Source organism: Neopsephotus bourkii, unplaced genomic scaffold, assembly GCF_033783945.1.
Source record: "Neopsephotus bourkii isolate Nb327-2 ecotype Australia unplaced genomic scaffold, CSIRO-AGI_Nbou_v1 NB_1287, whole genome shotgun sequence".
Taxonomy (NCBI): Eukaryota; Metazoa; Chordata; class Aves; order Psittaciformes; family Psittacidae; genus Neopsephotus; species Neopsephotus bourkii.
In genome coordinates, this window is record NW_026901771.1 from 1,910,117 (window position 1) to 1,934,543 (window position 24,427).

General features: G+C 46.5%; 1 protein-coding gene across 1 annotated transcript; it reads right to left on the reverse strand.

The window, feature by feature from the left end:
• Positions 1 to 993: 993 nt before the first annotated feature.
• On the reverse strand, positions 994 to 24,386 carry WDR3 (WD repeat domain 3). Its single transcript, XM_061365371.1, has 26 exons — positions 24,148 to 24,386; positions 22,520 to 22,729; positions 22,012 to 22,130; positions 20,366 to 20,444; positions 19,858 to 19,953; positions 19,284 to 19,394; positions 18,412 to 18,513; positions 18,200 to 18,297; positions 16,211 to 16,306; positions 15,644 to 15,874; positions 14,798 to 14,891; positions 14,285 to 14,386; positions 12,119 to 12,204; positions 11,540 to 11,675; positions 10,828 to 10,884; positions 10,047 to 10,147; positions 9,786 to 9,897; positions 9,537 to 9,671; positions 8,249 to 8,299; positions 7,587 to 7,652; positions 6,081 to 6,173; positions 5,498 to 5,545; positions 3,682 to 3,725; positions 3,037 to 3,165; positions 2,387 to 2,480; positions 994 to 1,815 (listed from the first exon to the last, which is right to left on the reverse strand). Exons 1-26 carry the CDS (start codon positions 24,316 to 24,318, stop codon positions 1,660 to 1,662), a joined length of 2,817 nt encoding a protein of 938 aa, XP_061221355.1. The 5' UTR covers positions 24,319 to 24,386; the 3' UTR covers positions 994 to 1,659.
• Positions 24,387 to 24,427: the final 41 nt, after the last annotated feature.

A 24,427-nucleotide genomic window follows, 5' to 3' on the forward strand; every position in this document is an offset into this window, starting at 1 on the left:
ACACGGAGGCATAGGGCCAGCCTTCCCCTTTTGGTACCTGGTTTGGTATCTCTTTCCTCAGTCACCACTGCTGAAATGTCCCTTGCTGAAGCCACCCCTCCATCTGTAACCCTTTTGTTTTCTAGTGGAATAGCACATTTCAGCAGCAGCAGAAGACGTCAACTGAAGTTACCAACACGATTCATCACCCTACAGAGTCTCCTTCCCACTGCTGAGAGTCTCCTTTGGGAGAAATAAATACATAGAATACAGTGGAATAGAACAGAATAGGTCAGGATAGAGAAACATCTGAATGGAGCTGTTTTATTACAAGTTTCATCCATATCTGGACAAATATAAAATCATAGAGGCACCCAGAAACTGTCAAGACAGCTGTATGGAGACTGCTATTCCCATAAAGACTGTGAGACCCATATCCTGGTGCTGCTGCAAGTTACCCAGACTCTGAAGCCGCAAGTGAACCATCAGCCCCCTGACACAGTTATTTACTAACAATAGTTATTCTAATAGGCATGGTTATTACACCTGAGGTGCTGCCAAGAGGCTGACCAAGTGAACCGTTTGCCTTGTGTGTAATTGCTACTAACAGAAAACCAAAGACAGGAACAACTGGGATGCAATTAGAAGTCCACATGAAGCTCAAGTTGGAAAGAAGTCCTGCTCTGAGTACCCAGCTCAGACACACAAGTCCAAAAGTCAGAAAACTACTCAGAAGCAGCCCCTACACCATCCACCAAACCAGTGATCACTGGGTAAAGAAAGACAGCATGTACTACAAACTAGTAACTTACCAGCAGCAGCAGAGCCTTGCTCACTCTATCCTGCCCCAGCACCCCTGCTGTGAAAATAAATCCTTTTATCTGACACAGGACAGGTACAACACTGCAACAAGTCACTGCACTCTGAAAACTGGAGCAAGTACAATGCAAACAACCCAGGCTTCTCATACAGCCTGCCAACTGTAAGGAATACCACAAACCTGGATGGCAGCCCTTTCATTTGCTCCCACAGATTTTATTCTCTCCGAATAAAAAATAACCCTTTGAGAACTGACACATAAGGCAAGGCAGTTGAGGCTTTACAGAGAAGTAGCAGGACAAAACTCCATGAACAAAAGGTGTTTCATAAAGCATATATAAATATGCCTTTAACAGAGGGCAACCATATTTTTCCATCCCATCAAGAAGTGAGTGGCTGCAGATCAAGCTCTCACACTTGGGCAGAGGTCACGTAGCTTTGCCCAGAGGCTCTGAGAACTGCCCCAAACCCCCAGTAGGTGTCAAAGCAGCATGAAATCCTGCAAGCTGCCTTCCCCAGCCAGGGCATGGTCTCCCCAGCACTCCATATGCAGGATTCACTCCATGGAGACCACACTGTCAGAATGAGTTGAACTCTTCTGCAGGAGAAATCACCTCCATTTCACACAGTCACCTCAGAAACAGTTCACATGCATGCATCTGCAGCAGCCTACAGAGAGCTCATCTCAGAGACAACCATTTGAGCTGGGGTTATATGCTGGGCTATACCACATGGGGAGCAGACAGGCTTTGTCCCAGTCAGCAGACATCATCACAGCTATTCAGCCACAAGAAAACTCCCAGGGCCAGCACTGAGGCTACACGACCCCATCCAGCTGCTCTGGGTCTTGGGCAGCAGATGCTAAAGCACTGCAAGAATCATCTTCTCCTTCTTCTTCCTTTTCCTCCTCTTCTCCTCAAAACGGTCAGTAGCATCAGCAAAAAATGTCACCTCATCCTTGGCCTCAATCTCTCTCTTCAGGTACTGAAGTCCTGCCATGTTGAATCCCAGCACATCCTGCAAACAGACCAGCACCACACTGTTGGGCACATAACAAGCTTGTCTGGGGCAGAGGGTCCTGCACTGGCCACCCTCTACTAAGAAATGATGAAAGCAAAATAGCCCAGAGATTTAAATAAACCAGCATTCTTTACATGTAAACTTCAGCTGAGTAGAACAGTCAGTCCTACACCTTGTTGCCCCCAGTTCTCCCAAGAGCAGCTATAATCCACTGTATTTGCTGACAGACAAGATGCTGACAGGCACTAGTTGCATCACTCGTGACATTAGTAGCCCACAGAAAAGCCCAAGAGAAATAGAGTTTATTTACCTCCAAGATATTAAGAAACTAGTGAGCCAAATACTCAAATTCAAGAGTAAATGAGGGAGCACAAGTGCAGGCTCATCACTGGGCAGTCTCACACCTCAGGGGAACATAAGGAAAAGGCAGCCTGTCTGCAGCAGAGGAAGGCCAAATAGGCTCAGACCCCCAACCAACTTTCCCACTGGACACTACAGACAACACGCATTCCCAGACACCGGCCCATCCTCTTAACTCTAGATCCCAGGGGGAGGGTGCAACACTCACCCGGGCCTCACTGACTCTGGAGATGGTGGTTTTCTTCAGGTTTTCTATTACAGTCACCAGCATGTGGTTGCCTGTGATCTGTCCAAAATGTATCCTGGGAACAAAGCAGGCAGCGACGTATCGCAGCATTATTGTTGGAAACATCAGAAAGCCCTCACCTGAGCCTCTCTGCACTCTGGACACAGGATTTTTCTTACATTAGGCCAGCCAGGCATAGGCAGATTGGCCTGGAAAAGCTGTTTTCTGAAGCTTCTCTTTAAGTGTTTCAAGGGGAAGGTCTCTGTCAGGCACTGTCTGAGGATACGGGCTCTGCAATGACCCTGTACCAGTCAACAGTGCCTTGATGCAGGATCTTTACACGATGAACTTCAGGGACCAGAACCAGCAAACTCATCTGGACACATCAACATTCTGCATCCAGTCAGTCCATTCCCACACACTGTTTGCTGCAGCTGCAGTGATTCCTTACCTCCTGCAGAGAGCACATCCTTATTCCCAACAATGCTTTTCATGAGCTCCAGATCAACAGATATAAGAGAAAGCCCACTACCGATCAGAGCCCTGGTAGGGCTGTCTCAGGTTCAGGTTCTGGACAGCAACAGCAACCAAACTGACACTAACAGATCTGTCTGGGCAGATGAAAGACTCACTTGAGCAGGAAGAGGAGAGCTCGGCACAGAAGTTCAATATCTGAGCCCAGGTCAATATATTCATTGAACAGTCTGAGCAGGTCAGGGACATAGGAGAAGGGCAGCACCAGGAGAGACTCTTCCAGCTCACTGAGGAGAAAGCAAAGGAACAGAAGCGTTGGAATAGAAGCATTAGTTAGCTGATAGAATCTCAGCCACTGCACTGCTACAGATGAGCAGGAAGCACTTCTGTATAGGTAGGTTCTGGTACATAAGCTGTGCTAAGCAAGACTGCTGCTCTTTGGCAGCCCACAAAGCACAGTGCACCTTCACAGACTACAGCCCAGGTCACAGATACCTTCTGGCACAGGAAGCAGGCACACAACCTTCCCTCCTCAGCATCTCCAAGCTGCTCTTCACATAAACGTGCACTTCCAAGCAGCCAGCTCTCATACACAACCTCCATCCAGCACTCCCATGGATGCAACAATTTCCATTTCCCAATGGCATGCATGAGGCTGCCAGGAACAGAACTCAAGACTCCCTAGCACTGCCCAAACCCAGCGTGAGAGACCATTCCAGGAGCCCAGCCAGTCCCAGGCCCAGAAATGCAATACTTGGTCTCAAACCTGTTCAACAATAAGGCATAAGGCTTTCAGGACTCACCTTGACTTGACCTTCTTGAAAACTTCTAGCACATATGCAGAAGGCTGTAACAGAGGAAAGAACCAGCTCTGCATACCAAGAAACATTCCAGGATAAACACGTCCCTTAAGGTCTGTGTCACCCAGTTACAAACATGCAATCACATCTTGAGATGAACGTATCAGGCTGACTATATAGCAAAGAGGAAACTCCTTCAGCTTCGATCAGTCTGAGAGAAGTTGTCCCTCCCCATAACATAACCCAGTCTTCTCAGATAGCCCAAACTGGTAAAGAACATTGTGAAAACTGAAGTTTATATTCAAGCAGCTCAATCATCTCATATGCAGTTCAGTGGATCCTGTACAACCTGGAATGAAAAGCCTGGTGAAACAGAAAAATTACAGAGATAAAACCTTACACAAACTCATCTCCCAAAGACTGAATTCCTGCTTCTCTGCTGAAAGTGTTTGGCAGATGCAGAGCAGAGCTGAGAATTGCCATAGTAAAGTGCGTGATTACTAATTGATAGGATTTCGTTGACTTCCATTCAGTCTATTCAACTTGTAATTAAATATACTTATATTCACACGGGAGGGGGCAGAAGGGCTCTTATAAGGTGGTTACAGGTAGTTAGAAGGAAGACAAAAGGCTGTTCCATCTGGCATTGACATACTCCTCAGGGAAGGTGAGAATGAAAAAAAAGAAGGATCTTCTTAAGGGTAATTCAAAATGCAGTCCAGAGTACACATTGGAATAAACCAGGAAAACCAAAACAGTATCAGTAACTGCTGTACCAATGCCACAGAAATAAGCCTGGGCAGCTATCACATAGCCCTGCCTTGCTCAGAGCTCCCCTGCTGTTGTTACAACTGCACAGGCAGCGATTTAGGGTCAGGAAACCTTCACATGCTTCCAGCTCCCACTTCTTGAGTCAAGGCAACACAAACACAGCAGGTATGCTGGGACAAGTGCTCCACAAGCAGCATCTCTCCCAAGAAAAAAGGTAAGTGATAGTCAGCACACGAAGTCTTTCTGCTCATAGTCTGACATACTGAATGCTCATCATGGTCAATTCACCAACTAACAGGACATGCCATAACTTGTGGCTAATGCTTTTACCCAGTAGACTAGCACATTCTTCCAAGGCTCTGGAAACAGGTTCAAATCCCTTCTTTGTACAGTAAGATTCAATTAAACATTACCTGCTTCCAAAGAACTTTGCTGGCTACTGAGCCACAGGATTTCATTCACCCCTCTTCAATCTATTCCACTTGCATTTAAATAAGCCTGTATTCACAGAGGAAGGGAGGGAATGGCTCTGGCTAAGTGTTTAACCTAAGTGTTAAGTTTTATTCACAGGGTGGGAGGCACAGTGATATGGGTACTTCCCAGGAATGCTCAGGTATTTTGGGTAACATGGCACAGCTCCTCTGGATCATGCTATATAACAGCAACTGCACCCTCCTGGCAGAGGCACAGGAAGGCTTTGAACTAGCTTTCCCACATCTTGGAGAACACTGTCAACTGCTGGCTCATGGTAAGGCCCATGATAAGGTCACAGCTACCATCAGGGTTATGTTTAAGGTTTATGTTGAGGTTTATGTTCACTGATGGGGTGAAACATTTGTAACACCTCCAGGATATTAAAAAATACCAAAAACCACCACCACAAAACCCCCAAATTGTGTTCACTTTGCACAAGCACAAGTGCTAAATTTTCACTTCGAATTGAACCAAATAGTTAGTCCACAGCAACCCAGTGTTTTGGCTCAGCATGCAAATGAACCAACCCCACTCCAGTTGGGAATGGGCCACAGCCAGTAGGCATTCCACTTACTGTAATATTTCCATAGGCACGCAGGATGGGATTGACAGGAAAGGGAACCTGGAGACACAGAATGGGTTAGAATAAGGTAGGTGTATGTGTACAAATGCATATTCACAAAGAAAACTTTAATCTGCAGAGCTTTTATCGAGAGTCTTCCTGCAGTTTCACCTCCACCCTCCCCAGAACACTGATGAAGCCTCATTTACAGACAATCTCATTCTCGTATGTGCACAGATAACTCAAACATGCATGAATCCTCTTCCACTTCTTCATTGTCACTTTTCCCACTGATACCACAGCCCCTAATTTTGCAGGGAATGTTGAGATGAAGGCAAATAATAGGCTTTTGAGGTGAATTTGCAGCAGCATGCTCTCCCAAGAACAAAACCACCCATCTTACATCCTACTGTGACCTGAAACAAAGATCATTGGAAAGAACACCCCACCAGCCATGCCCAGAGCAGTGCCATTTTGTTCTCCAAAAGATTTCAGCAAATCTCTGCTATTTCCAGCTGTTCCAATTTTATCTGCTTGCCGAGTTGGAAGGATACACCCAATACCCTTGGGATTGGCACATTCATCAGTCTTTTACCTCTTTTCCTGCAGCTTTGCATATGGCCTTGTGCTCCTTCAGTTTTGCCATCTCTTCTCTATACAGCTCAATAGCTTCCATGATCCGCTCAGCCTGTACAGCACAGGAACAGCACATCAGTGACATCAGAGAAGCCAAAGCAAATATTAAGTCCTACTGGACAAATGGAGGTGGAAACAGAGAGATTGATGTGGAGAATCATAGGACATCTCCCTCAGAAAGGTAACCTCTACTCCAGACTGCACCACTACTCAGAGCATGTCAATCATGTCCTGAAGATGTCAGTACATGATCTGCATCAAAAAGGAGCGTGACCAGCGGGTCAAAGGAGGTGATCCTGTCCCTCTACTATGCTCTCACGAGACCCTACTTGCAGCACTGTGTGCAGTTCTGGTGTCATCAGCATAACAAGGGCATGGAACTGTGGGAACAAGTCCAGAGGAGGCCACAAGGATGAGCAGGGGCTGCAGCACCTCCCATATGGAGACAGGCTAAGAAAGCTGGGGCTGTTCAGCCTGGAGAAGAGAAGCTGCATGAAGACCTCAGAGCAGCTTCCAGTGTCTGAAGGGCGTCTACAAGGGTGCTGAAGAGGGACTCTTCATCAGGGACTGTAGCTATAGGACAAGGGGTGATGGGTTCAAACTAAAACAGGGGAAGTTCAGGTCGGATATAAGGAAGAAGTTCTTTACTGTTAGGGTGGTGAGGCACTGGAATAGGCTGCCCAGGGAAGTGGTAAATGCCTAACCCCTAGCAGTGTTCAAGGCCAGGTTGGACAGAGCCTTGGGTGACAGGGTCTAGAGTGAGGCATCCCTGCCCATGGCAGGGGGTTGGAACTGAATGATCTTAAGGTCCTTTCTGACCCAAACCATTCTGTGATTTCCCCCCACTGCCCTGGGTGCTCTCTGCTGCAGCTTCAATTGTTGCCTTGACACAGAACCCACCCCCTACCCAAGCAAGCAGCATGCCTCTGAAGCAAAGTCAGGGTTAGGCCATTTTCACTACTCAGATTAGCAATCTCCTCTGTACTTACAAGAGCACCAGACTGTTGAAATCTGTGCCATGAAATTACCCATCCCCGCACCTTCCTGCTACACCTTCTGCCTCAGGCACTGCAATACATTTCTACCTTCCACAGATGCCTGCAAGACTGAGCAGCCCTTTGGGGAGCACCCTGGATCCTCGAGAACATCTCAGCTGCCTTCTGTTCTTTTTGGGACCCCAATGGGCAAGAGCAGCCCTATCTGTCCCACACATGACAAGCAGACAAAGCTGCAGCTACAGGAACCTCACGTGTTCCCTGGGGAGGTCTGGGGAGAATTCCTGGTGCCTGACTCTCCAGAGTCAGACCCTTCCCTGTGGGCCATGGAGCAGGACAGACAGACTGCTCTTGCATTCACGGTAAACTGCCCTCAAGTGACAGCACAGTTTACTCTTTCAAACTAATGCTCCAACCCTCAAGAGACTGCTAAGGCACAAAGCAGTGCTGGTAGACCCACATGATCTTACCGCTTTGATGGTTTCAATGGTCTTCTTTCCTGCGAGCCCCGTCTCTCCTTGTGTCTCCCCAGCCACCTACAAAATGCAGAGTCTTCATCCTACCACAATCCATATTAAGAAAAGCAGCCCCATGCCCTAAACTGGTGGTTTATCTGGGAAAATACTGTACTTGCCAAGTGCATAGCTCCTTCTGAGGAACAGAGGTGCTGTGCATTAGTATGCTCTGGGAGGTAGGTAAACACAGCTCTTGTTCTGCCAACAGAGGCTGAGTAACACAACCAGCAGCACAACCCAAGCACCTAAACAAGAGGGATTAGGCTCCCCCACCAATCTTGCATTACGTGGAGTTGGAAGCAGAGTCAGAAGGCAGCCATGGTACAGAGCTGGTGTGGACCCCCACATTGGAGACAGCAAAGCCTACAGCACAGAGAAGTTTCAGTGTCCACAGCTAGTGTGTGTTTGGCCAGCTCCACGCACTCTCCTCAAGTTGTGTATATGAAGTATCAGAGTCAACTGCATCTTGGGGCAACTACAGCTTCATGAGCACCTTCCCCCCTGCACCTCCTCAAAGCAGATTAACGGTCCTCTCTGACACCTCTTGTATGCCTCTTGCAGAAGTAGTTATTCCAGCATCTGTACAGTCAGACTGACACACACTCACTGCAACTCACCACAGGCTGCTCTTCCTTCGCCACACTCTCTTCATATTCAGCTTCTCGTTCCTACAGTGGAGGAGAACACAATGTATTAACAGATTTGGGCACAGACCCCTTCCAGACTAGATGAGCGACAGAACCTGCACCTTCATGAAGCTTGTTGCAGAACCAGGATAAATCAGCAGGGATCAACAACAACAGTGCAAAATACCCACTTGTCCCTGGTCCCAACCCCACAGAGAACTCTGTAATCTCCTGGACTGAAAGAAATGAAGGTCTCTGCTCTGGATACAGGAATAGCCCACAGACAGGCCACCAAGCTGAGATGGAGACAACAGCAATTCAGCACCAGACCTTCCACCTGGCAGACAACACAGAGGAGCCTAGAAAAGTCCCAGGTTATCCTAGCCTGCAAGAGGAAAGAGTCTCCTGTCTGGCACCTCTCATGTCAATAGAGCCCCATCAGTGTGTAATTCACTACTGGTGTATTCATGCCCATCTTGTTACTCCAACTTGACTCAAACAACACTTTTCTGGCATCTGGAAAAAGAGCTGTCTCTGCTCTCCTTTTACCATCACCACTGGGCATCTAGATGTTGCTGATGGGTCACCTCAGGTTTCATATCAAGACAAGTCTCTGAGCAATCTGATACAGCTTCAAGGTGATCCTGCAGTGAGCAAGGGGTTGGACTGGACTCTGACAACAATATTTCCACCCTACTTAAGTCTTTCTGCAAGTCTATGATTCACATATATATGCTACATGAATATATGCTTAAAATGGAGTAGAACGGGCTTATTCTATCCTCCCTGAGCTTTGGGGCCTGCCTCTAAGATAGAACAGACCTGACATTGATGGAAAAGGGGAAAACAAAACAAACTGCATTTAACAGAAGCAGTGTTCTCCATCACTCCACAGCAGCCACCTGCTGAGCTGCTTATAAAGCACACACATTGAAAGGAGCACAAGAGAATAGGAGGTCAAACGGTGTAGCCAACTGACCTGTTGAAAAACATAGCTCTAGAGTAAAGTACGAGAAGCAAGAGAGAAGCAAAGCAGGCAGCAAGTCAGCCAGGCATCTGCAATGCAGCAAACAAGCAAGCACCTGCAGCATCTGCAGTGCTCCCTCTAGACAGCTCAGGTCAACAGACCTATGGTGCAAAAGGTGCCAGTCAACCCTGGGCACCTCAACACCAGGCTGTGGTTAGCAGTGAGCAACCTGCCAAGCGTGGAGCCAGACTCCTCCACAGTGAAAAACAAAGAGAAAACAGTTGTCTTTGGCAGGAAGGATGGAACTCTTACCATCTCCCTCTCCTCTTCCAAAACAAGTGGCTCCCTTGTCCTTTCCCAGAGGCGCAGGGACTTGTCATGGGATGCTGACACCACGTAGTCTCCATTGGGACTGAGTGCCAAACACCAAACCTCCTTGTGATGCCCCTGTGTGGCACACAGAAGAAGTTAGACAAGAACACCACCCAGCTCCCACTCCTGAGGGAAGTGCTGCTCATAGAGGAATAATGCTTGCTTCCAACAGTCTCTAAAACTTCCTACCTCCAGTGTCTGGATGTGCTCAAATTTATCTGCATCCCACTGCTTAATCTTGCTGTCCTTCCCAGCTGTGAAGAAGAGATGGGATTTCGCCACAAACTGCAGATACATCACACTGAAAGGGAAAAAGGCTCAAATTCATCCACTTGGGGAACGCTGCAGACCTACACCCACATTATGCTGGACAAAAGGGTTATTGCTGGATCACAATCCCTTGGAGACAATATAACCCACAACCCAGCGATGCTGTAAAATATGACTGACCTGTCATCATGGGCAAAGAGAGAACGGTGACAGTCACCAAAATCCAAGCCCCAGATCTTCACATTCCTGTCAGCAGAGCCAGTTGCTATTAGCGTCCCATCCTACAGAGCAACAGAAAGGAAGGTGTGGGGGAACTGGCTGGCAGCCCCATGAAGAATTGCTGCTGAACCAGTGACTAAGAACTGCTGGGTATACAGATACCTGGCTCCTGAAACATGCTCCCCCCAACCCCTCCATCACCTCTCACCGGAGTGGCCCATGCCTATGCTACTAGCACAGCCCACTGACAGCACCCTTCCTCTCTTCTGAACCTCTGCAGGCATTTAAGACCTTAACTATAGCTTGACATTTTTGGCTTCCAATAAGCCTCCTCCCAAGGACATCCTAGAACAAGATACAGCTCAAGAATGAACAGGCATGAGGAGGCTGCTCCACCCCAGCACCTGCTCTCTGCTCACACTACCAAAGAATTCGAGCTCCTCTCACAGAGTCAAGCTGTACCTCTTGAGATGAGTGTAGGGAACCACCACAGCATTTTGATTTCCACTTGCTCACAGAATGCCCTGGTCAGTTCTGTCATGACCACTACTCAGTGACCCTCCTGGTGAGCACAGAACTATAGGATAAGGAGGGGCTTGCTGCATCCCATTAAGAAACTGCTAAGTCAGAGCAAGGAGGTGACAAGAAATCACTATTCTAGAGGTCTGGCTGCCAGCAGAGGTTCTTGCAGTCATTAGTATCATCACAGTCCCACCTAACACACAGCCCTAATGATACTTACATAGGAGATGTCCATACACAGCACTGGCAGTTTGTGTCCATACAGAGAGAGGAAAAACTGAAGCAGAAGAAAGGTGTCTCAGTTAGACATGCTGGGTAGAGAAGTGTGCAAATCTCAAGCTCCAGGCCAGCTCTGCTGTGCCCCAGGAGTGCTATCTTTCTAGCACTGCCCCACTTTCATTGTTAGCAGCAGGGCCATGATGGCAGAACTGAGGGTGGAAATACTCAAGCGAACTAAGCTAACACTGACGCTAATCACCGCTCCCTATGGAGTTTCTCTCTCCTCTTGTTTGCTGTCTGTCAGTGCTGGTCTGTCTTGTATCACTCCCTAACATTCATGTGCTAATACACAACTCACAAAACCACAACACACTGATCACAAGGAAGACTCTCCTCTCCCAGGCTTTGCTTCTGCTATGCCCTATTTAATGCCGTGTGTGACACGTTCATCTTTACAGTGCCTTGCAGCTCTGGAGAACCACCATGCCCTCAGGGTTTAGAGTGAACCTTGCACATGGAGGTTCACAGTACTTCCCAGATGAAAAACTATCCTCTCCCCAGTGTTGGCCAGCCATCTTCTGATAGGTTTGCTAGCAAACAGGCAGCTGAAGTGGGATGCATGGTCTCTTACCAGTGTCCCACAATACGTATTCCCAATCAGGCTACAATTGCACCACTCTCTGCACAGCCTCACAGCCCAGTGGGTCATGTACCTTGAGTGTGTCAACATAGAAAACTTTCACAGTGCAATCCAGTAAGGAGACAGCCAGCAGCTTCTGGTTGGGGCTGTACCTCACACAGAGGACATCTTCATCCAGCTGCAAAACACGCACATGTTTCACAGAAAGCCTGGCAACATGAAGACAAAAACAACAATTGTGATCCCAAGCAAACAAGTTGGGAAGAGATAAAAATATGACTCCCAGACTGCACCCTGGGAAAGCAACTTAATTCTAACACACAGCATCTCATTCCTCATAACAAGAAGACAGGCCTAGAAATAAGCACAGCACTGCAGGCTGATAAACTTCACTGCTAAATTTACTGCTTTCTGAGCTGGAGGACCATCGTGTGATTAGAAGCTACACTCCCACAAAAGCAAGGGATGAGAATGTGGCAAGTGTCCTTGAGGTGGCTGAACAAAGCTCAGACCTTCACAACACAGCACTGAGCTCACACTCTTCTCTACATGTTCCACATACAAGTCATGGGCACTTGTTACAGGCCAAAGCATCCATCAGCAACAAAGAATACTGCAGCTGAACACAGTCTCAAAAGGTTTATTTTCTCACCTTTTCTGAATGCTGTTCTCATCCTTCACAAGCTCAAACTCCCAGAACTTGACACATTTATCAGCACCGCCTGTCACAAAGCCACGCTGCAGGGGAAAGCAAAAAAAAAACCCACCATATTTGAATCTACTTTTGCTGTTATCCAGAGAAACTCTACAGCAAGGAACTGTCAACACAGAAGGTGGCTTTTGAAATGTCCCACATTCCTATGCTATTAATGATGAAGTGGACACCACCAGGAGCACTTGCTATGGTTAGATCATGCACTACCCATTAGCTGAGCAACAAACGTTTCAAAAGCTCTGACAGGGACCTCAAAGGCAAAGACTCCAAATGTTGAGACACGGACTGAAATGTTGGGTCTGAAAGCATTAACCTCAGCTGCAGGTAATGACGTGCTTGTGTTTTGTGGGCAAGCTGACCCTCTCACTCTTACAAGAACACTCAGTCCGCTACCACACAAGCACAGCCTTCTAAAGGAAGAACTGCTCAACATCGTCCCTTTCACATTAATAACATGGGAAAATCTATCCCCTATGTTTTAATGTGTAGGATAAACAAATCTCAGGCAGGTTATTACTTGCTATGGTTTTGATTCCACTAAAAACCACTCCAGCTTTGAGTGCAACATGCAAAAAGAAGAAAGTGGAAACAGAGAAACCAGTATGAACCTGAACTGTGGTAATGAAGCAAAATTGATACAAGGAGTACAAGACACAAATAGATTTCCACAGCTACAGCGGTTACGCCAAGTAGAGTGAGTTAGGGAGGCTAGTATGAGAACTATTAAACAGCAATGCTCAGTAAACATGGGTTCAGGAAACATTTATCATCTGTTGTGCTCAGAAAAAAACCACAACATGTTCCATAATCACATTACAAAACAGTGATGAAAAACTGCTCCAAAAACTCACAAGGCTGTTAAAATGACAGACATTTATAAACGGTTCAAATTCCCCAAATCCAAGATTTTTACAGAGCAGTACAATGCAGAATCTTAGAATGGTTTGGGTCAGAAAGGACCTTAAGATCATTCAGTTCCAACCCCCCTGCCATGGGCAGGGACACCTCACATCAGACCATGTCACCAAAGGCTCTGTCCAACCTGGCCTTCAACACTGCCAGGGATGGAGCATTTACCACTTCTTTGGGCAACCTGTGCCAGCACCTCACCACCCTCGCAGTAAAGAACTTCTTCCTTATATCTAACCTGAACTTCCCCTGTTTCAGTTTGAACCCATCACCCCTTGTCCTATCCCTGCAGTCCCTGATGAAGAGGACTCTCTAAACTCTCAATTCTCATTCTCAGCAACTTTGCAAATACAGGCAGAAGAAACTGATGTAACACTATCATTCAGAGTGAACAGGCAGGCCTGGTAATTGTGAGCATGGTCAACAGAACAAACAGGTAATTACAGTTTCCATCAGACAAAGAAAGGGAACTGAATATGGAGAAAAGAGCTTATGGAAAATTAACTTGTTAGGGATTATCCTTTTCCTTAAGACCAAATATGTTAGTTAAGCCCTTGGATGGATCCCAAAGGGCATTTGGCACTGGTATAATCCCTATTACACAATGCACCCAGATCCTGGGGCCACCACCAAAAAATTACTACAGTAAATGAAAAAGTACAAGATCTAAGAGCCTGGAAAACACATCCTGCAGGAACAGAAGTTCACCCTAATGACCATCAGCTAGATGGGAAGGGTGACTTGGTCATTCAAGACGAATGCCACACAAAGGAAAAACCTCACTATGTTTAACAAGATCATTAATCCAGCAGACAAGCAGCAAATTAAACTGATTCATCAGCCACTGCAGCAGATTAAAGGGGCTGAAGCTCTCCACAGCTAGAACACATCCACAAGGTCTGTACTGCTGCACACACAGACTCCACCAGGAAAATCCAAGTGTTCTCAATCATGCAGAAGCCAGATTAGGTGATGAAGATGAGTCTCCACTCAGTCCAAAGACTTAATGCCATGTGCCACACAGTTAGAGGAGTATTTCAGCAAACCGTTCCTGTATCCACAGTTTAAAGTTCTTAAGAGACTACCAGCTGCATCCTCCACCTCCCAGGATGAAGGGATCCCATGCTCTCATCAGTAGTGCATACACATGACAGGATGTGCAACAGATGATACTTAGAGTGGTGGCTGAGTTACCTGGTCTGGTGAAAGAGCAATGGACCACACCGCCCCGTCGTGAGCATTAAGTGTCTCTGTCAGACTCCCAGAAGCCAGGTCATACAGCTGCAGCTTCCCTGTCTGGGAAGAAAGATACATCACAGAGGACTAATCAGCCCCTCGACGACACATGAGAGCTCCCAGCAGAAGAGTACTCCTGCCACACATCTCCCTAGCAGCCAGCTTCATTAGATGGCTGTTACACACAGATGTCCAAACTCCTGATCCCCATCAGTGACTTGCCAAAGCTACCCAGCTCAAAAAGCCACAAAAGCTGCATAAAGAGTTTGGGAATAGAGCAGAACCTGACTGTCAGAGAGGTTTTTACACCTAAACCAGAATGCTCCAGATGAAGAAATGCAATGTGTTTTCTGTAAGGCTGCCTTCATGACATTTTCATAGCCTATCTCCAGAGCTGGCCAGCCTAGAAATACCAAAGTCTGGAAATACGTTATGAAAGCTGTTTCTGGAGTACAAAACCACACTGCTCACCTTGGTGCCAACGATGACTTGCCGATCTCCTGGGACAAAGAGCGAGCAAAGCGCATACTCACAGTCCATTGTCCGGATGCACTGCAAGGTCGCTCTGGAGATAAAGGCAAAGCCCAAAAGCTCTTATCACACACACAGTCTGTCCCACTGAGGCATGTTCCACTGTAGCCTCTGCCCAGGGCTGTCTTTTCAGCTAGGGCCAGAGGATACACCACCACCATGCTATGACGCAAATGCTATTCAACATCACTAAGAATGTTTCCCGTAAAGACATGCCGTTACACAGTCCACCATCATGACTTCCTGCTGTTATGAGCAAGGACAGCTCTTGTCATTCAGGAGAGGAGGAAGACAGCCCGCTCAAAGAAACAGAGCTTGAAATCCACAGCACTCAGGAAACACTGGGACAACCCTCTAGATCAAAACAGCAGCTTAGTCTAATACTACATCCTTCTGATACAATGCCAAGAAACCCACATGTTCCCAAAAGAACAGGTAGTAGCTAGCTCAGGGTTAGTTCAGAAAGCAACAAGATACAGTCTATTCTGGACTGCTATATACTACCTCTGTGTTTAGGTATTTATCTTTCCATACCTGCTACTAAACTTAGCCTCAGGGCAGCTTTACAGCAAGAAACTCCATGAGTTAATTATGGAGTTTTAGCTCCATAGCTTTTCAGTTTTCCTAAGAAGAAGCTAAATAGCTTTTTGTTTATTTCCTTTACTTCATTCACTATTTCAGATTTCTCCATCAGCCCCTTATCACTGCCTATCTGAACACAGCATCCCCGAGCTCTGGGAGACTGACCTGTAGGGCAGAGGGGAGTGACACAATCGGTCTGCATACCTGTTCCAAACCTTTACAGACTCTGCAGCTGCAGACAGAACAGCAATGTTGTCAGAACTGAAAGCCAATGTCCTGACATCACTGCGGTGGCCTCCAATGGTTATCTTGGATGCACGGACAGCCTGTGGGACTTGTGCTGACAGGTTCAGGTTGTATGACTCAATGACGTTGTTCTGGAGCAGCAGAACGATCTTCAGCTCTCCTTTCGGAGAGAGAAACAAGTCAAATGACCTGTTAAATTAGACCAAAAAAGTAAAAAGTGCTGTACACAGGGGCAATAAGACAAAATGTAGGATGTATCAAATATCAAGAACTGAGAAAGAGGAATATAGGCAGAGTGCATGCCCCAAGCAAGTCCACGCTAACTCACAGAGGTGTGCAAGAAGGGGGACCACTTGTGGAAGAGGTGTGAATGGACTCGAGATCATGGCAGGCCTCTCCCCCAGCTTCAAGCAGAACACATGTCAAGGGTTAAACATCTACCTCTCCCTATATTGAGCTGTACACAGTTCTTCCCAAGTAGCTACACAGCCACAGCTCAGCTTCTACAACAGGCTTTCCACTCACTTGATTTTAGAAGAAGCTCGGATGTTAGTCAGTCGTTTAATCTCCTCCTGCAGGCTCAGCTCCACACTCTTTTCAGGCTCCTCTTCAGAGTTCTGTCTAGGAATGTCAGGTAATGGAGAAGAGTCAAATAACCCAGCACAGCCAACACAAACTTAACAGAGACAGTGAGTAACAAGCAAACCACTTAGCCTGCTGAAAACAACCACCCACTTACCCAGCAGGGCTAACTACATTTTAAGAACAGGGTGAGACAGTGAAGATCATGCTGGTATGCAGACTACTGAAGAGGTAGTCTTTTTTTTGGGCAGTTTATCTCTTCTGAACCCAAAGCATTTGAACAAGGCACGTTAGAAAGATGGATGCAAAACAAAAAATGAATACAAAAGATGGCTCAATGTCCAGGAAGATGTCCCTGAGGGGTCAGTGTTGAGACTGATTCTGTTCAACATCTTTGCCATCAACACAGACAGTGGGATTGATGCATTCTCAGAAAGTTTGCCAATGACACCAACCTGTGTGGTTGTCACACTGGAGGGAAGGGATGGGATCCAGAGGGACCTTGACAAGCTTGAGTGGTGGCCAATGCCAACCTCATGAAGTTCAACCAAGCCAGGTGCAAGATCCTATGTTTGGGTCAGGGGAATCCCAGGCACAGGTTGGGCAGAGAAGAGATTCAGAGCAGCCCTGCAGGGGAGGACTTGAGGGTGCTGGTCGATGAGAAACTGAACAATAACCAGCTTCAGTGTGCGCTTGAGCCCAGAACCACCCCATGTGCTGGGCAGCATCAAAAGGAGAGTGAGTCAAATTAGGTGATCCTGCCCCTCTTCTCTGCTCTCGCAAGACCCTACTTGCAGCACTGTGTGCAGTTCTGGTGTCCTCAGAATAAGAAGGACACGGAGCTATTGGAGCAAGTCCAGAAGAGGTCACAAGGACAATCAGGGGCTGGAGCACCTCCCGTATGAAGATAGGCTGAGAAAATTCGGGGTGTTCAGCCTGGAGAAGGCTGCGTGGAGACCTCATAGCAGCCTTCCAGTTTCTGAAGGGGGCCTACAAGGGTGCTGAAGAGGGACTCTTCATCAGGGACTGTAGCAACAGGACAAGGGGTGATGAGTTCAAACTGGAACAGGGGAAGTTCAGGTTGGATATAAGGAAGAAGTTCTTTACTGTGAGGGTGGTGAGGTGCTGGGACAGGTTGCCAAAAGAAGTGGTAAATGCTCTATCCCTGGAAGTGTTCAAGGCCAAGCTGGACAGAGCCTTGGGCAACATGGTCTAGTGTGAGGTGTCCCTGCCCATGGAAGGGGGGTTGGAACTGGGTATCTTAAGGTTCTTTCTGACCCAAACCATTCTATGATTCTAAAACAGACAAAGAGAGAGCTGTGTTCGAGAGGGAGTTCAGCTTCTGCTTGTGTCCTACCACTCATGTGAAGTCCTCAGCCATTGCCAGAAATCCATCTCCGGATTTACATGCCCTGTGCTTCAGTTTCTACCCTGGAGCCAGACCTCTTCTGAAGGGCTGCTCTAAGGCCCCTGTATGTGCCAGGTTACCCAGAAAGACACTTAACACAAATTAAACAGTCAGAAAGCTCTCACTTGTATCTCTGTCTGCTGTAAAACAGGAGATGAGGTGTCAGAGTCACTCTGACTTTCAGATAAAACTCTCATTCTTGTACATTCTATAAAGGACTTCCTTTGATGCACCAAGCAGTGTAAATACAAATATCAGGTAGAAGTGAGCAGCTCTGAAAAACCCATTTTGTGTCCATTCATTTGCATGCGCTAGCTTTTTTTTGCAGGGAGGCATTTCCTTAGTCTCTGGGAGTAGTGTTATTCAGACAAGCACTACAAATGCACAGGAAGAATGACCCCAGAACAGCTAGCAGGGAGAGAACAACAAGTAGCTTGGATTTCAACCACTGTGTTGTGCTTCTGAAAGGCTTTTCTAACCGTTCTCTGAAAACAGCTTCCAAATACATGCAAACGACTGCTTACTTGGCTTTTTTCTTTGCTTTCTTCATTTTCTTTTCCAGTTTCTTCCGGATTTCCTCTTCAGAAAGGACAGAGAATACTTCCAGAACAACACCTGTTCCCTAAAGACACAGCAAATAAAGTCAAAGGCATGCAAAGCCCTGGTCATACAGACATTACCCAAAGTCTCTACAAGCCTCATCTACAGCTTGACAGCAGAACCCCACACTACTTACATGGCAGGCCAAAATCTTGCCCGTTCGGTCTGTGGCAAGAGTTACTACTCGGTCTCTCCCTTCCCGCATGATGGATCCAACTTTGCTGCACTTTACAAGGCGCTACAGGGAAAGAAGGAGAACAACTCTGGTCTGAAAGGTAAAGTGATCTTCTCAAACTCAGAAATCTACTGGCAAGTGAAGTCAAGAGGAAAAGGGGGAAATAAACCTACAGGGTCCTGGTAGAACAGCTAGCAAGGATAACCTAGGGACAAAACAAGCATTGTGTGAAGTATGAGCTTGTCTCCTGAACTTTATCTGCTTTTTAGCTGAAAGTAATTATTGACAGGCTCAGTGGAAGAATTAAATGACTATAGCTTGCCAGTAAAGGCAGAGCTGATTTCTTAATGCTACAACAGCAGCAGAGCTCAGTTCCTCTGTCAGAAGAGGCAGAGGTGGTGATAACAGACTCTTAAACAGGTGATTGAAGGGAGGGAAATCCACTGGAGAGGAAGTTGGAAAAGTATTTAACAAGGTCAGGTATCTACCATAACTAGATGCAGTCTGAAATCTGAGCAGAACCCTGGAAAGTTCTACTGGAAAGAGAGTCAGTGAAGTCTCCACAGCAGCACAAGTGGAATAGCTTTCTGCAGTCAAATTTCATGCTGCATTTTGTTATGGTACAACTCTGACTGCTGCCGAGGAAGATGTCATAATTCTCATTTTGCTTCTTAACAATTTCCCTCGCAGGCTAACTATGACACTTGGGGTATAAACCCAACACAGAGAAGCAATATGTGACCATCTCTAGAACTCCTGCTGGCTCCGCAAGCAGCACCATGCAAATGGGGTTAAGATACAACATCTCACAGACAGCATGCAAAACAGCTTACTTCCTCAGGATGCTCATCCAACTCTAGGGTCTCATCCTCTTCAGTGTTTTCTTGTGCTCCAGGTGAAGACCCTTTGCTTTTCTTGGATTCTGGCTCATCAGGGTCTTTTCCCTGCTCATGGACAAAAAGAACATACAGAATACCTTAAATCACAAGAGCTATGGTGTCCTGGTTTCTGTCTCCCACTTCATTTCCCTAGAGGAACAAGTGGTTAGTGTGCACTGCAACTAAGGAGTGGCCTATAGCATGTCTGCAGACACCACTGTGTCCTCCCCTCCTTATGATCCACTCACAAGACTAATCTTCTCTAGCCATAAACCAGAAGGCAGGAAGATCTGACACAAGATCTGGAAATCTTGTTCTGGAAGTGCTCACACGTCCACATGAAAGCTCAAAGCACAGAAAACAGCAAAATCTATCCCTAGAGCAGCTTCTGGACCCCTCAAACAGCAAAGACATTGCTTTGGCTCAGTTTCCCAGGACATCAACCAGATCTAACATGTTCCAGTCTCATCTTAGTCCAAAGACAAGCAGTTGGGCAAGGCTGTGAAGGGTTACAGAGGGAACATCTTACCTCCTGGATGTATGCAATATCCCACACCCTCAGCTCGCTGTCTGCACTCCCAGTGACCAGACGCTTCTCTTCAGATATCAAGGCCATCCCCCAGACCTGTCCAGAGGCACAATGTGAGGAACTGACTTATGGCTCCTTTAACTATTGTAACAACAGAGCATCTTTAATTGATTTATTTAAACAGCAACTAACAGGAGACTGGATCTAGCCAGGACCTCCTCCAAGTACATCTGTTCTGGAGTCTCCCACAGCATATGGAAAGTTTGGAAGTTTCTCATTTGCTCACCCCTAAAGCCTAATGACAAACAAAATGTATCACAGTGCCAGTTTACAACTCATGAGAGCAGTAAGAGAGCAAAGTGAGCCATGTGTGAGGTATCGCTCCCCAAGGCAGAAGGGTTGGAACTAGATGATTTTAAGGTCATTTAAAACCCAAACCATTCTGTGATTCTATGACACATAATCCTAAATCCCTCCAGCCCAACAGCTCCCCACACACCCTCTTTACCTCAGTACGGTGTCCAACCAGAGTTTTGAAGCAGTGCTGAGTGTCCAGATCCCACCATTTCACCAACGTGTCTTTGCCACTAGTATAAAGAAGGAAAAACTCAAGACATGAGGAAAGACTGCCAGAGCTCACGTGCTTAGAAAAGTGATAGAAATAAAATCTAAACCATGCCCCAACATTTCACAAAGCAGCTTCTCAGATGTTGCATTTTCAAGCTATGGAAGAACATAGTATAGCAATACAAAGGTACTGCATAAAGGTATTTAGCACATCACTGAAAACTGCTTCCTCCCCTGGATTCAGCTGCAAGCCCAAGTGTCACACAGACCTCCTTTTTCACTTATTTAGGGTGAGAACAATACTCTTTACTTAGGCTGAGAATGGTAAGTGCAAAGTCCTGATCTATTCTAAAGCTGCCTCTAAAACCTCCCCTCTACATTCTCAGCCTGTGCCATGCCTGTGCATTCACCAGGCTACAAGAAAAGCAGATTCCTTCATTCTGAACAGTGATTTGGAACTGCTCCTCCTCACAGCTGCTTCAGTCCTTCAAAACCCCTGTAGGATTAGATCTTCCTTAAAACACATTTCTGGCCATATTATGCTACGCCAATACTACAAGAGCACCTGAGAAAAATAATTTGAACATTTATATAGATTCTCTCAGTACACCTTACAATATTTAGTACTCTTTTTGGGGGGCTGTAACTTTGCTAGTGCCTATTTTCCTCAATTAGTTTCAATTAAATCAAAATAGAACACTTGTTCCATTAGTAAGCTCCCTCAGGACAAGAAAAAAAATCTGATTACAAGTGGTATTTATTGTTAACCCATCTCTTTTGTTACACAGGATCCAAAGATACCTGTAAACTGAACATATGAAAGTATCACAAAAAAAAACCCGAACAACTGTACACAAAGGATTGCAGTTAGCTCTTTGGGAAAAAAAACAATATAAAGTAAAGAAGCAACATAAAATAAATTGAGCAGATTTCTTTATCCCAATTTAGAAGAAGCATTTCTAAAGCTGGTCTGCAAGGACTTGAAATTGCATTAAGAAACAGGCACCACCTACCAAACCAACAAAATACTACTTTTTCCATCGGAAACAACAAAAAAAAGGCACAAGAAACTTGTTCTAATTTTACACTGAACTGATTTATATTTAGCTATTAGATGACTATTGATAAAGAAATCGTTGACTGGTATTTGATTATCTTCTGTCAGCCATTTATTATTAAAGGGATAGTGTCACTAGCAGCTCATGTTGAAACTGAAAACCAACTCAAAAAACCATCTCTCATCTTTTAATTAATTCCTATAATCCAGCTTACCAGGAGGCAATTTTTCTGTCCTATGGCTGTGTGAATTACACCTTCAGAAGGCAAGTCTGCTTAATTCTTCAAGATAAACAGCAAAAATTGCTATGTACATAATGAACATTTCAGTTCTGTGTGCCATATTTGTATTCAGGCATCAGATTTAAGAGATATGTGGACATGGCAAAATCATACTCTAAAATACTGGTGGGTCTGAGATACCATGAGTCGAGAAGGGAAATACAAATGGCTGTAGCACCCAAGATGCCTAAATTGCAAGCAAAACCATGGCTGCTTTCCTGATCAACTATTACACTTAGCCTGGCTCACCTGGTGACCAGCAGGTTCTTCTCCTTCAAGAAAAGGACTTGAGTGACAGCATCCTTGTGCCCTCTCAGCCTGTACAGACCACTCTCATTGATGACATCCCACATAATGGTATCTGTATCCTGTAACAGACAAGAGTGTCTCTAACGGCCTGACATTTGTCTCTGCAAAACTGCTATGAGACATTACCTAGGAGCACACTTTATCCCTCTGAATTGGAATGTCAGGGATGATTAATGCAAGTGACATTCCTTCCCCAAAGGTGCATTTAGGCCAATAGATGCACCTCTGCCCCAGTTAGAAGCTGCTTTTACTATTCCTGACTCACAAGCTTCTTCACTTTAACAGCTCTGCTGGTACCTCACTCCTGCCCTGCAGCCTCAGTAGCTCTCCCAGCCCTACAGGCAGAGGCCACATAACCCACTTAAAATACCAAACATTTTACAGGAGGCCAGCCTTCTCCATGGAGCATCTCTATGGAAGTGCTGTTCTCCAGATATGCAACCCTCACCTTTGAGCCAGATACCAGCCGGCCACCCAGATGGTCATACTGCATGGCTGTAACTGCAGCCTTGTGTCCATTGAAAGTGATAATCACTTCTCCACTTAGGAGACTGAAGACACGGATGGATCCATCTTCATACCCAACAGCCAGGTGCAACCCATCTGGGGAAGGGCAGAGACAACTGACCTCCTGCTTAAGACCCTTAAGGATAACAACCTGCAATTTTTAGGAGACAAAGACATGCAATATAGTTAAATGACACATTAGAGCCAGATACATACACAGCACAAAGTATATACTATACTCTTCTACTGAACTTCCAACTGAGCACTTCTGTCACTTTAGAAGCTCATTTTTCCACTTTCTGCACCAAATACAGTGTCATCACCTCCATTTTACAAGAGAGACAGCAGCTAGAATGGAAGTAATTTCTCATAATCAAACAGAAAACTGGTGCAGAACAAGTCCTGGAACTCCAAAGCCAAAATTTCTCGCCCTGCATTTAAAGTGCCAGAAAGCAAGGAACATTGCTCAAGTATAAAGTCTGAAAGCTTCTTCCTGACCCATCATATCTTACTTGGTCTTTCTTTCTCAGGTACAGGACAGAGTTCTGTTCCATAGGCTACACAGGAACTTGAGAAAGACAGAAACATCTCCAAACAACATGCCAGCAGTCAGCACTCTAGGGGCTGTAAAGCAAATCCTGAATTCAGTTTGCAGTGGACAGGAGTACTTACTATGATTTCAGAATCTGACAAGATGCAACATGTAGCAAAGTCCTTAAAGTTACAGCTCACAAACCCCTACGGGATACAACATTCACAGGGGAAGCCCAGTTCCAAAGCTGAAAACAAATTCCACAACATGCCTATTTCATCCCGTAACTTTCTGGTCACCAGCTAAACAGGGAAGAGCTTTCCAGTCACTATGACAGTAACTGCACTTCTTCAACTGAGATACCAAAGGCAAATCTCAAAGAATCAACAACGAAATTCAACCAGGGCACACTCACAGGCTCACACCACAAACAAAAGTTGGGGCTGTTCAGCCTGGAGAAGGCTGTGTGGAAACCTCAGAGCAGCTTCCAAGGTCTGAAGGGGGCCCATAAGGATGCAGGAAAGGGACTTTTCATCAGGGACTGTAGTGATAGGACAAGGGGTGATGGGTTCAAACTGAAACAGGGAAAGTTCAGGTTCGATATAAGGAAGAAGCTCTTTACTGTGAGGGTGGTGAGGCACTGGCACAGGCTGCCAAGGGAAGTTGCGAATGCTCCATCCCTGGCAGTGTTCAAGGCCAGGTTTGACAGAGCCTTGGGTGACATGGTCTAGAGTAAGGAGTCCCTGCCCATGGCAGGGGATTGGAACTGGATGATCTTAAGGTCCTTTCCAGCCGTAACTGTTCTGTGATTCTATGTGCTCAGACTACAGAAAGGGGGGATGGGGAAGACGTGGAAGCGGCGCTTCCCTTAAGCCCAGTAACAAAAGAGCTTTGCTTTGGGTGGCCCCAAAACGCCACACATCACACGGTTACCCCCCCCCCCCTCCCGCTCCACACACACACACAGCCCCACGCCGCAAGTGGCTGCCCCTCACCATCGTGTCCCCCCACCTCACAAAACCGGGCCCCGCTCTCACCTTCTCTCCTTTCCGCGTGTCCCACACGAAGACGTGCTCGCAGGCCGGCACGGCCACATAGCGGCCCCGCTCCCCGCGCAGCGTCACGAAGGCCACGTTACCCTTAGCGCTGCCCACCATCCCGAAGAGCGCGGTGGGCCCGTACCGCAGGTACTGCCGGGTGAGGCCCATGGCTGGGCCGAGCTGCGGCGAGAAGTGCAGGAAAGCGCTGAGGAACCCCGGCCGCGGCGAGCGACCACCACATGTACCGAGCCCGGAAGTGCTGGAGGGCAGGAGGAGG